This window comes from Cuculus canorus, chromosome 15, assembly GCF_017976375.1.
Source record: "Cuculus canorus isolate bCucCan1 chromosome 15, bCucCan1.pri, whole genome shotgun sequence".
NCBI lineage: Eukaryota > Metazoa > Chordata > Aves > Cuculiformes > Cuculidae > Cuculus > Cuculus canorus.
The window spans coordinates 8401911-8412510 of NC_071415.1; the positions used below are offsets into that span (position 1 = coordinate 8401911).

Genomic DNA, 10600 nt, shown 5'->3' on the forward strand with positions numbered 1-10600 from the left:
GTTGGGGCAGCCACCACTGCTCTGGGAAACCTGGCCCAGGGCCTTCCCACCCCCATTGTGAAGAATTTCTTCCTAATGTCTAAAATCTTCCCCCTTCCAGTTTATAGCCATTCCCCCTCATCCTCCTATCCCTGCACACCCTGATCAAGAGCCCCTCCCCAGCTTTCCTGAAGCTCCTTTCAGTTCTGGAAGCTGCTCTATGGTCTCCACAGAACCTTCTCTTCTCCAAGCTGAACCCCAACTGTCTCAGCCTCTCCTCACAGCGGAGGTGCTCCAGCCCTCAGATCATCTTCATGGCCTCCTCTGGACTCATTCCAATAGTCTCATAACCTTCTTATGTCAGAGGTTCCAGAACTGGACACAATATTCCACTAGAGAGGAGTAGATGGGGAGAATCCCCTCCCTTGCCCTGCTGGCCACTTTTCCTTTGATACAGCCCAGGACACTGTTGGCCTCCTGAGCTGCAAGCGCACATTGCTGGCTTATGTCAAGTCTCTCATCAACCAGCACTTGTGGTACACGCATACAGTCCGATTAGCCGGGAAACATTGAATTCTATTTTTGACAAGCTCTAGCGCACAAGATCTCTGCTGCCACTCCAGAATCCCAAAGACAGCATTCTGCTTTTGACTTGAAAGCACTGGTTACTGCTCGTACCTGCAGCCTGATGCTGGTAGCAACTGGAAGGCTGTATGTGTAGTTATAATGGCGCTGGACATGGTGAATCAGCATCTCGTACACCCGCATGGCATGGCTGGAGGGCAAGCTGTAGAGTTTTGTCTACAGAGGAAACACAAATTAAAAGGCGGACTGACACTCGTTCAGAAGTGTGTATCTGCACTCAGAATTCAAGAAAGACACAGCAAGAACTTGCTCCTGAAACCAAGATGAGTAGATGGCTCTGGGGAGGAGATCTGCGAAAGCTCCCGAACAGCACTGCCTGGCTCCAGAGGGCAGCTGGAACAACCAGCTCTTTGCTATTGCTTAACTCTGTCTTGGGACATGTGACTCAAACACAACGGATCTATTCAAGTTTAAGAACGACTCCCTTACTGGTAGTCTGTGAACGCATCTGCCCTCCACACATGAAAATGTGCTCACGTTCATTATACAATGGCAATTAAGACAAGAAAACAATGAGCAAATAGTCATATAGTGCCCAAAAACAAAAGGAGGGACCAAAATGAGAGTAAATATATTAAGCAGACAAAACAAGAGTCAGAATATTTAACAGTAGTAAAACTATTCTGAAGAAGACGTGTTTAATGCTCCGAAGAATTGCTTTACCTGAAGAATTATCAGGAGTCCAAGAACTGCTGTCTTGACATCCTCCAAAGAAGCTGAATACGATAGCAAGTCCCTCTCTTCCAGTTCAGAAGGAGATGAGAGAGAATGTGCAGCCACCTTTTAAAAAGAAAAGCAATACATAGTCTACATCTGCAGCACACTTTTTCCTTATTTCCATTCTGGAAGGCCAGGAAAGACTACAGCAAGTCATTCTTGCTGGAAATTCTGGAAGCCCTGTCAGGTAGCCTGGAGGTGCACCAATAGGGTTTCTAAAGCTCCCTTCCACTCTGCACTTCAGGCTCACAACCTCCAAAACAATTTTCCAATATCTTACTGAACCACAAGAATCATGGATTTGTCTCCTCCACTATAGTAATAAGGTCTGGTGAAAGACGTGGTGATGATACCGAGAGATGACCAAACTCCGCCTCACCTTCTCTATGATATCAAGCAAGCTGTTGAAGTGATGGGTGTTGCAGCCTTCAGCCAGGTCTACGAGTAGCTGAGTGGCAAGTTTTCGGACCTGATGGTCTTTATCCTCTGGAGTGTGAGCAAGCTGAGAGATCACAACCAAGTTTATCAGCTCTTCCTGCAAGAGGACAGACCTTAGTAAGCCTGGACATTCGTTGTCAGTTGTTCAATCAGCATGATAAAAAGACAATATCTACAAACAAAAAAACACCGATATCAGGCTTGTTCCTCAACCATTTGCTTCCTTAACCTTTTCTCTTCCCCCTCTTCAGTATTTCTGTGTGCCACCTCTCCAAATATTTAAGACTTTGGTTGAACTTGAATTCAGACCTCATCTTTTTACAAAGCTTTCAAATAAACTGTGTCTCACACCGACTTTCCTTTCTTCCGAAACAAAGTGTATATGGAATTAATGACCTCAAAACAGGGAAGCAAATACACAACACAGTGTGCTCTCAAAACACAGCAACTCCCGATGCAAGCTGCACTTACCTGCACCCATCTAAGGACAATTAAAAGGCAAGTCCTCCCACAAACATCCTAAAGAAACACATCTGTGGTATGCAACACGTAAAGCTCAGTTCTGTGATTCTCCAGTGGTGAAGGTGACACGAAGCACACCATAAAACATCAAAAAGCCTTATCAACGCCTCTCCCACCCACTTCAGATCTCACAGAATCATAAAATAGTCTGGGTTGGAAGGGACCTTAAAGATGATCTAGTTCCAACGTCCCTGCAGTAGGGAGGGACACCTCCTACTGGCTCAGGCTGCCCAAGGCCCATCCAACCTGGCCTTGAACACCTCCAGGGACAGGGTAGCCACAACTTCCCTTGGCAACCTGTTCCAGTGTCTCACCACTCTCATGGTAAAGAAATTCTTTCTAATGTCCAGTCTAAATCTGCCCCTCTCCAGTTGATACCCGTTGCCCCTCGCCCTATCACTACATACCATTTTACAAAGCCCCTCCCCAGCTCTCTTGGAGGCCCCCTTCAGATACTGGAGAGCCCCTTCAGGTACTGGAATGATGATCATCAGAAATGGATAAACACCCACCTCATAGAACTGTCTGTTAATACTCAGGACAAAGGACAAGACATCCAGGACTTTAATACGAACAGCACTGCGACTTTCATTTCTAGAATGGGAAGACCAGATTCAAGATGAATAAACCAAAGTTGCCAGTATTTAGAGAAAGGGGTAAAGAAAGTAAAACTAATGTAAACTAAGAAACTACTTAAGGGGTAGAACCATAACTCTTAGAAAGCCTTCAGTTCAGGTCTCTACATACAAAAATCAGATTAAAGAACAACAGGATATTGGAATCCAAATTAAGCTTTTATTGCTTCTGGAGACATGTAACTGCAGTTTGCCCATCCCAATCCAAACGAGGAAGCCCACATCAGCAACAGTGCTCTGGTGAGCAAATTTAAAACCAAACACATGGCACCGAGAAAGAACTGCTCTTAGGCAGCATTTCACAGTTCAAAACCAGGTAAACTATGCTTAACAGGAAAGGCTTGTTTGGTGTCAGAACTACAGTGTTAAGAGGCGGAACACACAATCCCTGTGCTAATTGGAACAGCACCATCCAATGGAAATAAGGTAAAAAAAGGCAGTATAAGTAACGCAGTGGACAGTTCTGTTAAAGAAAATCCTTTCATTTACTGTGCCCTGAAATTACCGTACTCCTTAGTAGTCATTTACTACCATTAGAACTACAGAAAACAAAATTATCTAAACAGGAAAAGGTGGCAAGAAACATTTGAAAGCGCCTTGTGTTCACAAAGTTATGAGTCCATACCTGAAGAATCTCTCCATCAACGTCTGCAGGTTGTGAATCCAGCCATCTTTGGCAGGGTGAATGGACTGAGCTCGGTATGTTATCAGGTTTAATACAGAAGATTCCTTTCACAGAAAAAGGTTGAATGTTTTTCGTTAGTATACAAGCAAATACAACATCCATTGCCCCACTCCTCCGCCCCAGAATAAGGCCCATAGAAGTCCTTGCTGTGATTTTTTGACCACTGGCTGTTTTAGGGCTCCCAGCTTTCAACTGTATTGCATAACAGAGCAGACTGCAAGAAGGGAAGACAGCAACAGGATAATTCTTACTGGTCTCTGATCAGCACATCTTTCCACCAGCTCAAAAAATCTCTCTTCAGAACCATGGAAATCGTTCTGGTCACAAAGCTCTTCTACTGTAGTCAAAAGATCATGTACAATGGACTTCAGTTCTTGGCTCTCTAGACACTGAAACAGATACAAAAACATCCCTAAAAGACTACTCCCTCGACATAAAACAGAAAACTTGGTTGAGACACACGGTATTGAGGAATGGGCTAAAGCTTCATTCAGCTCTGAAGTTCACTCAAGTGTACAAAGAGGAGAGCAACCTGCACAAATGTTGATGGCAAGGTCTTTTGACGGAAAGCATCTCAAGACAGGCTCAGTGCTTACCTGCAGCTGCTGCAGTAGCCGCTCCATGATGTCCAATAGGATATCCCATGTCACCGCTTGCAGCTCCTTTCCGTACTTCTTTATCAGACGTGTTATGGACAGAACGATCTCATAAGACACAACCGCATTGGGACACGTCATGGCCTGGAATACAAAGAACTTCCCTCAGTTAACAGTTGGAAAGCAATGATCAGAAACCCTCGTCAAATCAAATAAAACACGCCTTACTAATTAGGAACTTAAGCCGAGGGTCTGAGAGAAATATATTCATATCTATACACAAAGGACAAAGAGCCGTGTCATGAAGTGCAGCTACGCACACTTGCAAGCAGCTGTAGATCAGATGTTAGAGTCCCATCTCACAGAGCAGACACATGAGGTTAAAGCCAGTGATTCCTGAACAATGCACTTGGATGAGAAGCTTTTAAGAGAGCCCCGAGGCTGCCCTGAAGACACCATCCCTCACTTTTTGTACCACACACTGGAAAGAGTTAAAGTTTGTGCTTTGCTTTTATTTTTTAAGCAAAAGCACCCACGATGCAGATACCAGATAAAAAGAATTCAGACTTTGATTTTATGGCCAATAAAATTATTCCAGAAGGAGGCCTCAGTTTCAAGCTTCAATCCTCTGTTGTTCCCTTGTTTCCCCACATTTCACCCCATGCCCAAATGCTGACTCTCATCTTTCAGGCACACAAAGATCTCTTTGGTTTAAGGTACCACATTTCTGTTCTTCGTTTTGCAGGTCCAGAGGTACACCTGATTAAAAAGTTCCTCCAGCCTCCCATCCTACCTTGAGGAACGAAGGCAGCACTGAGGTTGGAGAATTCTTGAGTGAATTGAGGCGATGAGCACCCCACAACGCCATCCCAACAAAGAACACGGCTCCTCTCAGCAGCGCTGCATCTGCCATGTAGGTTCTAGGAACAGAGGGAAGGAAAGTGTTGGACCTCGCTACAGTTCTTTCAGCATGCAAGGGTGAATAGGAATACACCAACACCACAGCAACTCCCAGCTGTTCCACAGCAGAGCCTTGCACGGTAATTTACAAACATTAAGAGCAGAAAAACATTCAGTACAACTTCAACCAAAGGAGAATTAAACACAGAAAAGGCAAAAAATGATCACTTCAGCAGCCTAACGAGGAAGGGAGTTCACTCTGAGCAGCAGAACCTTGTTTGTTCTACTGAGGTCAGTGATTCCCCCTCTGTCTCAACAGGACCTCAGCTGCATTCCTTGGGGTTTCTTTTTACCCCGTTTTTACCTGTCCTCCATGATCCTGCACATGTTGTAGATGGCACTGTGTCCCAAATGAGTTCCCAAAAGGTTGCGCATAAGCTGCAAGTGCAAAGAGAACACTTAAACATCCAATTGTTAAAACACTCATTAGCCTAAATATGCACTTAGTAGGCCAATCACACCCACGCATGGGAATGAACATGTCTGGCCCTTTCCACACCACTAGAGAAACAGCAGCCTCACATCAGCCGGGAGGAAACCATGGGTAAATTCCATGGACACGACAGGACTTACACTAACAACGTGTGATCCTCTAATACTGGGATCAATTATTAATTTTGTGTTAAAAACAAAGTGAAATTTATGGCAACAGGCACATCTGACACCTCATCTGGGAGGGCAAAACAGTGAACTCATTCAAAAATAAAACCACAACGAAGTCCCAACCTTCCAGCACGGCTCGCAGAGCTCCTTCACGTTGATAGTACGGCACAAAGTGATGATGAATACTGGTAGGTTCTCTGATGGCAGGCAATTATAGCAAACAACTGCATCGAGGACTTGCAAGGAAATCTTGGGGAAAGAGAAAGACAGAATGGTTATACCTTTCTTTAGGAATAAAGCAGGTCAAACCCTAACCTGGCAGACCCAGGAAATCTTTTGGAAGTTCAAAGGGATACAGAGATGTCTTTTGTTTGGTTGGTTCCTTGGTTTTTACTCATAGCAAGAAGAAAAGTAAACCATAAAAAGCACTGTTGAAAAACTGTTTTGCTTATCAAATTTATCAATGCTCTGGTTTAGAATAAAATGACTATACAACCATAGAATCGTTAAGGTTGGAAAAGACCTTCAAGCTCATTGAATCCAACTGTCAGCCCAACCCCACCGTGCCTACTAAACCATGTCCCAAAATGCCACCGCCACATGTTTTTTGAACCCCTCCAGGGATGGAGACTCCCCCACTGCCCTGAGTGGCCTCTGCAAGGGCTTCACCACTCTGTCAGTAGAGGCATTGTTCCTAGTATCCAATCTAAACCTCCCCTGGCACAACTTGAGGCCATTTCCTCTTGTCCTACCCCTTGTTACTTGGGAAGAGACCAGCACCCACCTCATTACAACCTCCTTTTAAGCAGTTGTACAGAGCGCTGAGGTCTCCCCTCAGCCTCTCCAGACTAAACAGCTGCAGGGTCCTCAGCCACTCCTTGTAAGATCATTCGCAAACAAGACCCAATGGCTTACAGGCACCTCATAACACTATACAAGCTCTCTTGTAAGATGAGAATAAACTGAGAGTCTAATGATCCAATTCCGTTTGCAAAAGTTAACAGTTTCAAAGAATTTCAAAGCACTCTAAAGCACCAAGAGAGACTGAAATTACTGACCTCGATGTCCACAGATGATGAAGTCTGAATGCACAAGAGGCATATCTTGCTGTTAGGAAAGAACATTTGATTGTAATTGCTTGCTTAATATGATTTTAGGCAAATTACAAAGAGCTAAAACAGGCAAGTGAATTGGCAGGTAATTTTACTCATCATTCCCCCTACTGATAACATTCCTAGGGATTGTGAACGCCACAACTTCTGTTATAAAGTTAGATTAAAGCCGCACTTAAAAGCGAGTCTGTACGCCTATACTAACACTAACAGCCTTTGTGAGACCAAGCCATGCAATCAGGTCCCTCATATGAAATGGGAGAAGCGCACACAGCTAAACTAAACCACATCTGAATATTGTAAGAACTGGAAATTTAACATTCATCAGAAATGTCAGGCATGACCCAGAATGAAATGGATCCAGATTGGATGAAAAAGTTTCCCCTTATCTGTGTATTGAGCTACAGCTTTCAATAAGCACGTAGGAGTTAAGGAAAACCAACTTACTGGACCATTTCAGCTACGTAGTCTTCCAGATAGCAGCTATTGAATTTCACCAGGTTCACTAACACCAGAAGGAACTCAGAAGACAAACCAACATCCATCCACTGCAGCACAAAGTCAGCTGAAGAAGAACAAAGCATTACAATATGCTTTTTACCCAGAAGTATTATCGCTGCCATTGTCTCATATCACTAAATGTCCGTCCCTTGACTTATTCTCACCAAAGCGAGGAGACGTAGAGACAACACCCACCTAATTCTTCTTCTAAGTAGGTGATATACCGTCCGTTCTCTGTTAGAGCCTTGAACACTTCAAGTCGTTCATGCAAGTCTTCATTGGAGGGATAGTCCTTAATAACCTTAAAAAAGTGTGCTCTGAGGATCCCTAATCTCTCACCCTTGAAAAAAAAAAAAAAAAAAAAAAAAAAAAAGAGGAGGCCAGGAGGGGGAATAACAGCGTCACTAATGAAAAACCAAAGTTAAGGCCTGGACATTATCAAGGTCTGTAACAATAATATAAACACAGAATCCTGGAATGGTTTGGGCTGCAAGGAACCTCAAAGCCCATTCAGTTCCACCCCCTGCCATGGGCAGGGACACCTCCCACTGGATCAGGGGCTCCAAGCCCCATCCAACCTGGCCCTGAACACCTCAAGGAATGGGGCAGCCACTGCTGTTCTGGGCAACCTGGGCCAGGGCCATCCCACCCTCACAGCAAAACATTTCTTCCCAATATCTAATCTAAATCTCTCCCCTCCCAGCTCAAAACCATTCCCCTCACCCCATCACTTGTTGTACGAAAAGCTTTGAAAGAAGTTATGAAAAGTTTTGCTACGAGGTCAAACCAGGAGTTCAATTAAAATGCTTCCCCTTCCCATTTATGAGGCAAAACCAAAATAAGAAACACGGGAAGTTGTAGAAAGGAGCTACTCAGTATTTTTCATATCCATATGCTGGACAAAGCCCAGTTTAAAGGCAGTGTTTCTACATTTTGTTTGTTTTCACCTGTCCTTGCACAATCGACTTCAGCAGATGAAGGACGGCGTGTCTGGCTTCGACTGGGCGCTCTGGCTGGAGCATATCCACAACCACTTTCCATATTGCTTCCACTGCATGCTGCAAACAAAGGTAGGAGACAGCAGTAGCAGGAAAGTTAAGCTGCTTCTGGGATCTCTACCCCGTAGGCCGGTCACTAATTACTGCAAGTTAAACTCCAGGGATTTCATGTCCAGAGTTCTCTTTCCTGAGGGACACTCCCCGTGCCTGGTGAGAATCATGGAATGATTTGGGTGGGAAGGGACCTTAAAGCCCATCCAGTTCCACCACCTGCCATGGGCAAGGACACCTCCCACTGGATCAAGAGGCTCAACACATATTAAACTCTGTCCTATGGGACAACGTGCACCCCAGTAGCTGGAGTTCTTCATTCACAGACCCACTTCAGCATGAACATTCATTCAGAAGCCTTCACCCAAACATAATACAAGTCGAAAACCAATTTGAAGCTGCTCATTAAAAAGACAAAGAACCAGGAAACACATCTTCTCTAGGATGAATGTCCCATGAACTGAACAGGCCTGAATATTGGCAGCACTCTCCTTCCATTCAGCCCAGGAACCGCAGTGTCCCCCCTCTCCACATCTGGTGGGCTGGACAAGAGTGATTTCCTTGGCATGTAGGCCAACCTTCTACAGGTTTGGACAGCACAAAACACACCTTCTTGGACTACCAATTTTAAAAGGCAGTCTGAACTACAGGAACCTCTTACAACAGGTTAAGAGCTGCTGCTTAAGTGTTCACCCTTCGAATCTTCACCAAACACTTACCTCTTCAATTTTTTTAGTTTTTGCCACTTCGCAAATCTGACCAATGGCTCGGATCCTGTTACTTAATCCACACTCCACACTCAGCTCCTGCAAAGGAAGGTAGAAACAAAACAAACTAAGAGTTAAATCTTACTGGAAATATTTAACATATCCCTTTCTCAAAGGAGATCAGGAACTTTTTCCCATTATCAAATGATTTCTCGAAAACGGAACTTTCACATGACTGGGCCCAATTCCATAGCTTTTCCTCGCCAGGGCAGAACATCTCATTTTCTTCAGAGAAGTTAACAACTTGCTGGCTGTGGCGCTCACCCAGTTCATGGAAGAAGAGCAGAGAACGGACAGACACTCAGTTTGGGTCACTAGCCTTCCCGCAGGTATGACTGTGGCTGCTCCAGCACAGCTGGGAAGGGGCTCTGGTCTCCTTTTGCAGGTGTTCCTTTTGCAGGAACACCCAATGGAAGAGCAGACCATCATCCTGTCAAAGATCTCAAATCTACTCAAGCACTGAATAACTGAAATGCTGGAACTTAAGTCAGCGAGATTTACATCCATTTCACTAGAGAATGAATTGAGAGAGAAGGTAAAAAGGGCAGCACTACAGAGGGATCAATGGCAAAACCAAATGGAGAAAGAGCAAGCCCTCCTTCCAATCCTCTCAGCTCAAGTAACTCAGCACCATCCCCACCTCTCCCATGGTCAGTTCTCTCACCTTGAGTATTTCTGCAGTGATGATAAACTCTGTTTGCTTGCCCTCTGATGACTTTGAACTTCCCCGGGATGTTCCCAGCCCCAGCAGATTCTTGAACTTCTCCTTCAGCCCTGAATCCTTGCTCTGAGGCTTTGCCATTGCTGACAGCACTAAGCCCCTGCAAACACAAACCAAGGTTTCTGTTAAGGGAGGCCCAAGGGGACTCTTTTAGTGGCAAAACACCAGGAAGAGCCGGCACAATGTGGCCTTCACAAACAGCTCTGGTGTCTTGAGCAGTTTCAAACAAGGGAGAAAACAAACGATGAGGATGAAACAGCAAGGAGCCTGCGCCACTCCTGCCTTCAGCACTCTCATTCTGCAGCAATCCAGGGAATGGGGAGCTCTGGGTTGCTGTGTTCCCAGAGTCCTGAATGCCTTGCACCACCATAACCAGCACAAAGCAACCACCGCAGCCCAGGGGACACACCAGGGCCTCCACCCCAACTCCCAAGGGACATGGCAGCCCACTGCCCCAAGGAACACCACAGCCCCAGGGGACACTGAAGCCTCCAGCCCAACGCCACAGGGTACACAATGCAGCCCCTGGGTGCTACCGCAGCCCCCAGTCCACCCACCCTGGGGGGACATCGCAGTCCCCAGCCCCAGGGGGCACACCATGGCCTCCAGCCCAGCATCTCAGGGGACACCACAGCACTCGGCCCTGGGGGTCACTGAAGCCCCTAGCCCA

The 10600-nt window shown here is 45.5% G+C and overlaps 1 protein-coding gene across 7 annotated transcripts in view; it reads right to left on the minus strand.

The window, feature by feature from the left end:
- Positions 1 to 10532, minus strand: part of TSC2 (TSC complex subunit 2) — a 35733-nt gene extending 25201 nt beyond the window's left edge. For 2 of the 7 annotated variants that reach the window (XM_054080704.1, XM_054080703.1), the window contains exons 1-16: positions 9874 to 10530; positions 9162 to 9248; positions 8341 to 8451; positions 7589 to 7733; positions 7340 to 7457; positions 6839 to 6887; positions 5904 to 6029; positions 5482 to 5555; positions 5011 to 5137; positions 4218 to 4361; positions 3873 to 4010; positions 3562 to 3665; positions 2814 to 2895; positions 1721 to 1876; positions 1288 to 1404; positions 658 to 780 (exon numbers count right to left, since the gene is read on the minus strand). In XM_054080704.1, coding sequence (XP_053936679.1) covers positions 658 to 780; positions 1288 to 1404; positions 1721 to 1876; positions 2814 to 2895; positions 3562 to 3665; positions 3873 to 4010; positions 4218 to 4361; positions 5011 to 5137; positions 5482 to 5555; positions 5904 to 6029; positions 6839 to 6887; positions 7340 to 7457; positions 7589 to 7733; positions 8341 to 8451; positions 9162 to 9248; positions 9874 to 10011 — 1839 coding nt within the window. In that variant the 5' untranslated portion in view covers positions 10012 to 10530. Of the gene's footprint in view, positions 1 to 657; positions 781 to 1287; positions 1405 to 1720; positions 1877 to 2813; positions 2896 to 3561; positions 3666 to 3872; positions 4011 to 4217; positions 4362 to 5010; positions 5138 to 5481; positions 5556 to 5903; positions 6030 to 6838; positions 6888 to 7339; positions 7458 to 7588; positions 7734 to 8340; positions 8452 to 9161; positions 9249 to 9873 lie in introns of all 7 variants that reach the window. The other 5 variants (XM_054080707.1, XM_054080706.1, XM_054080705.1 and 2 more) reach the window with 4 other exon arrangements.
- Between the last annotated feature and the right edge of the window lie 68 nt (positions 10533 to 10600).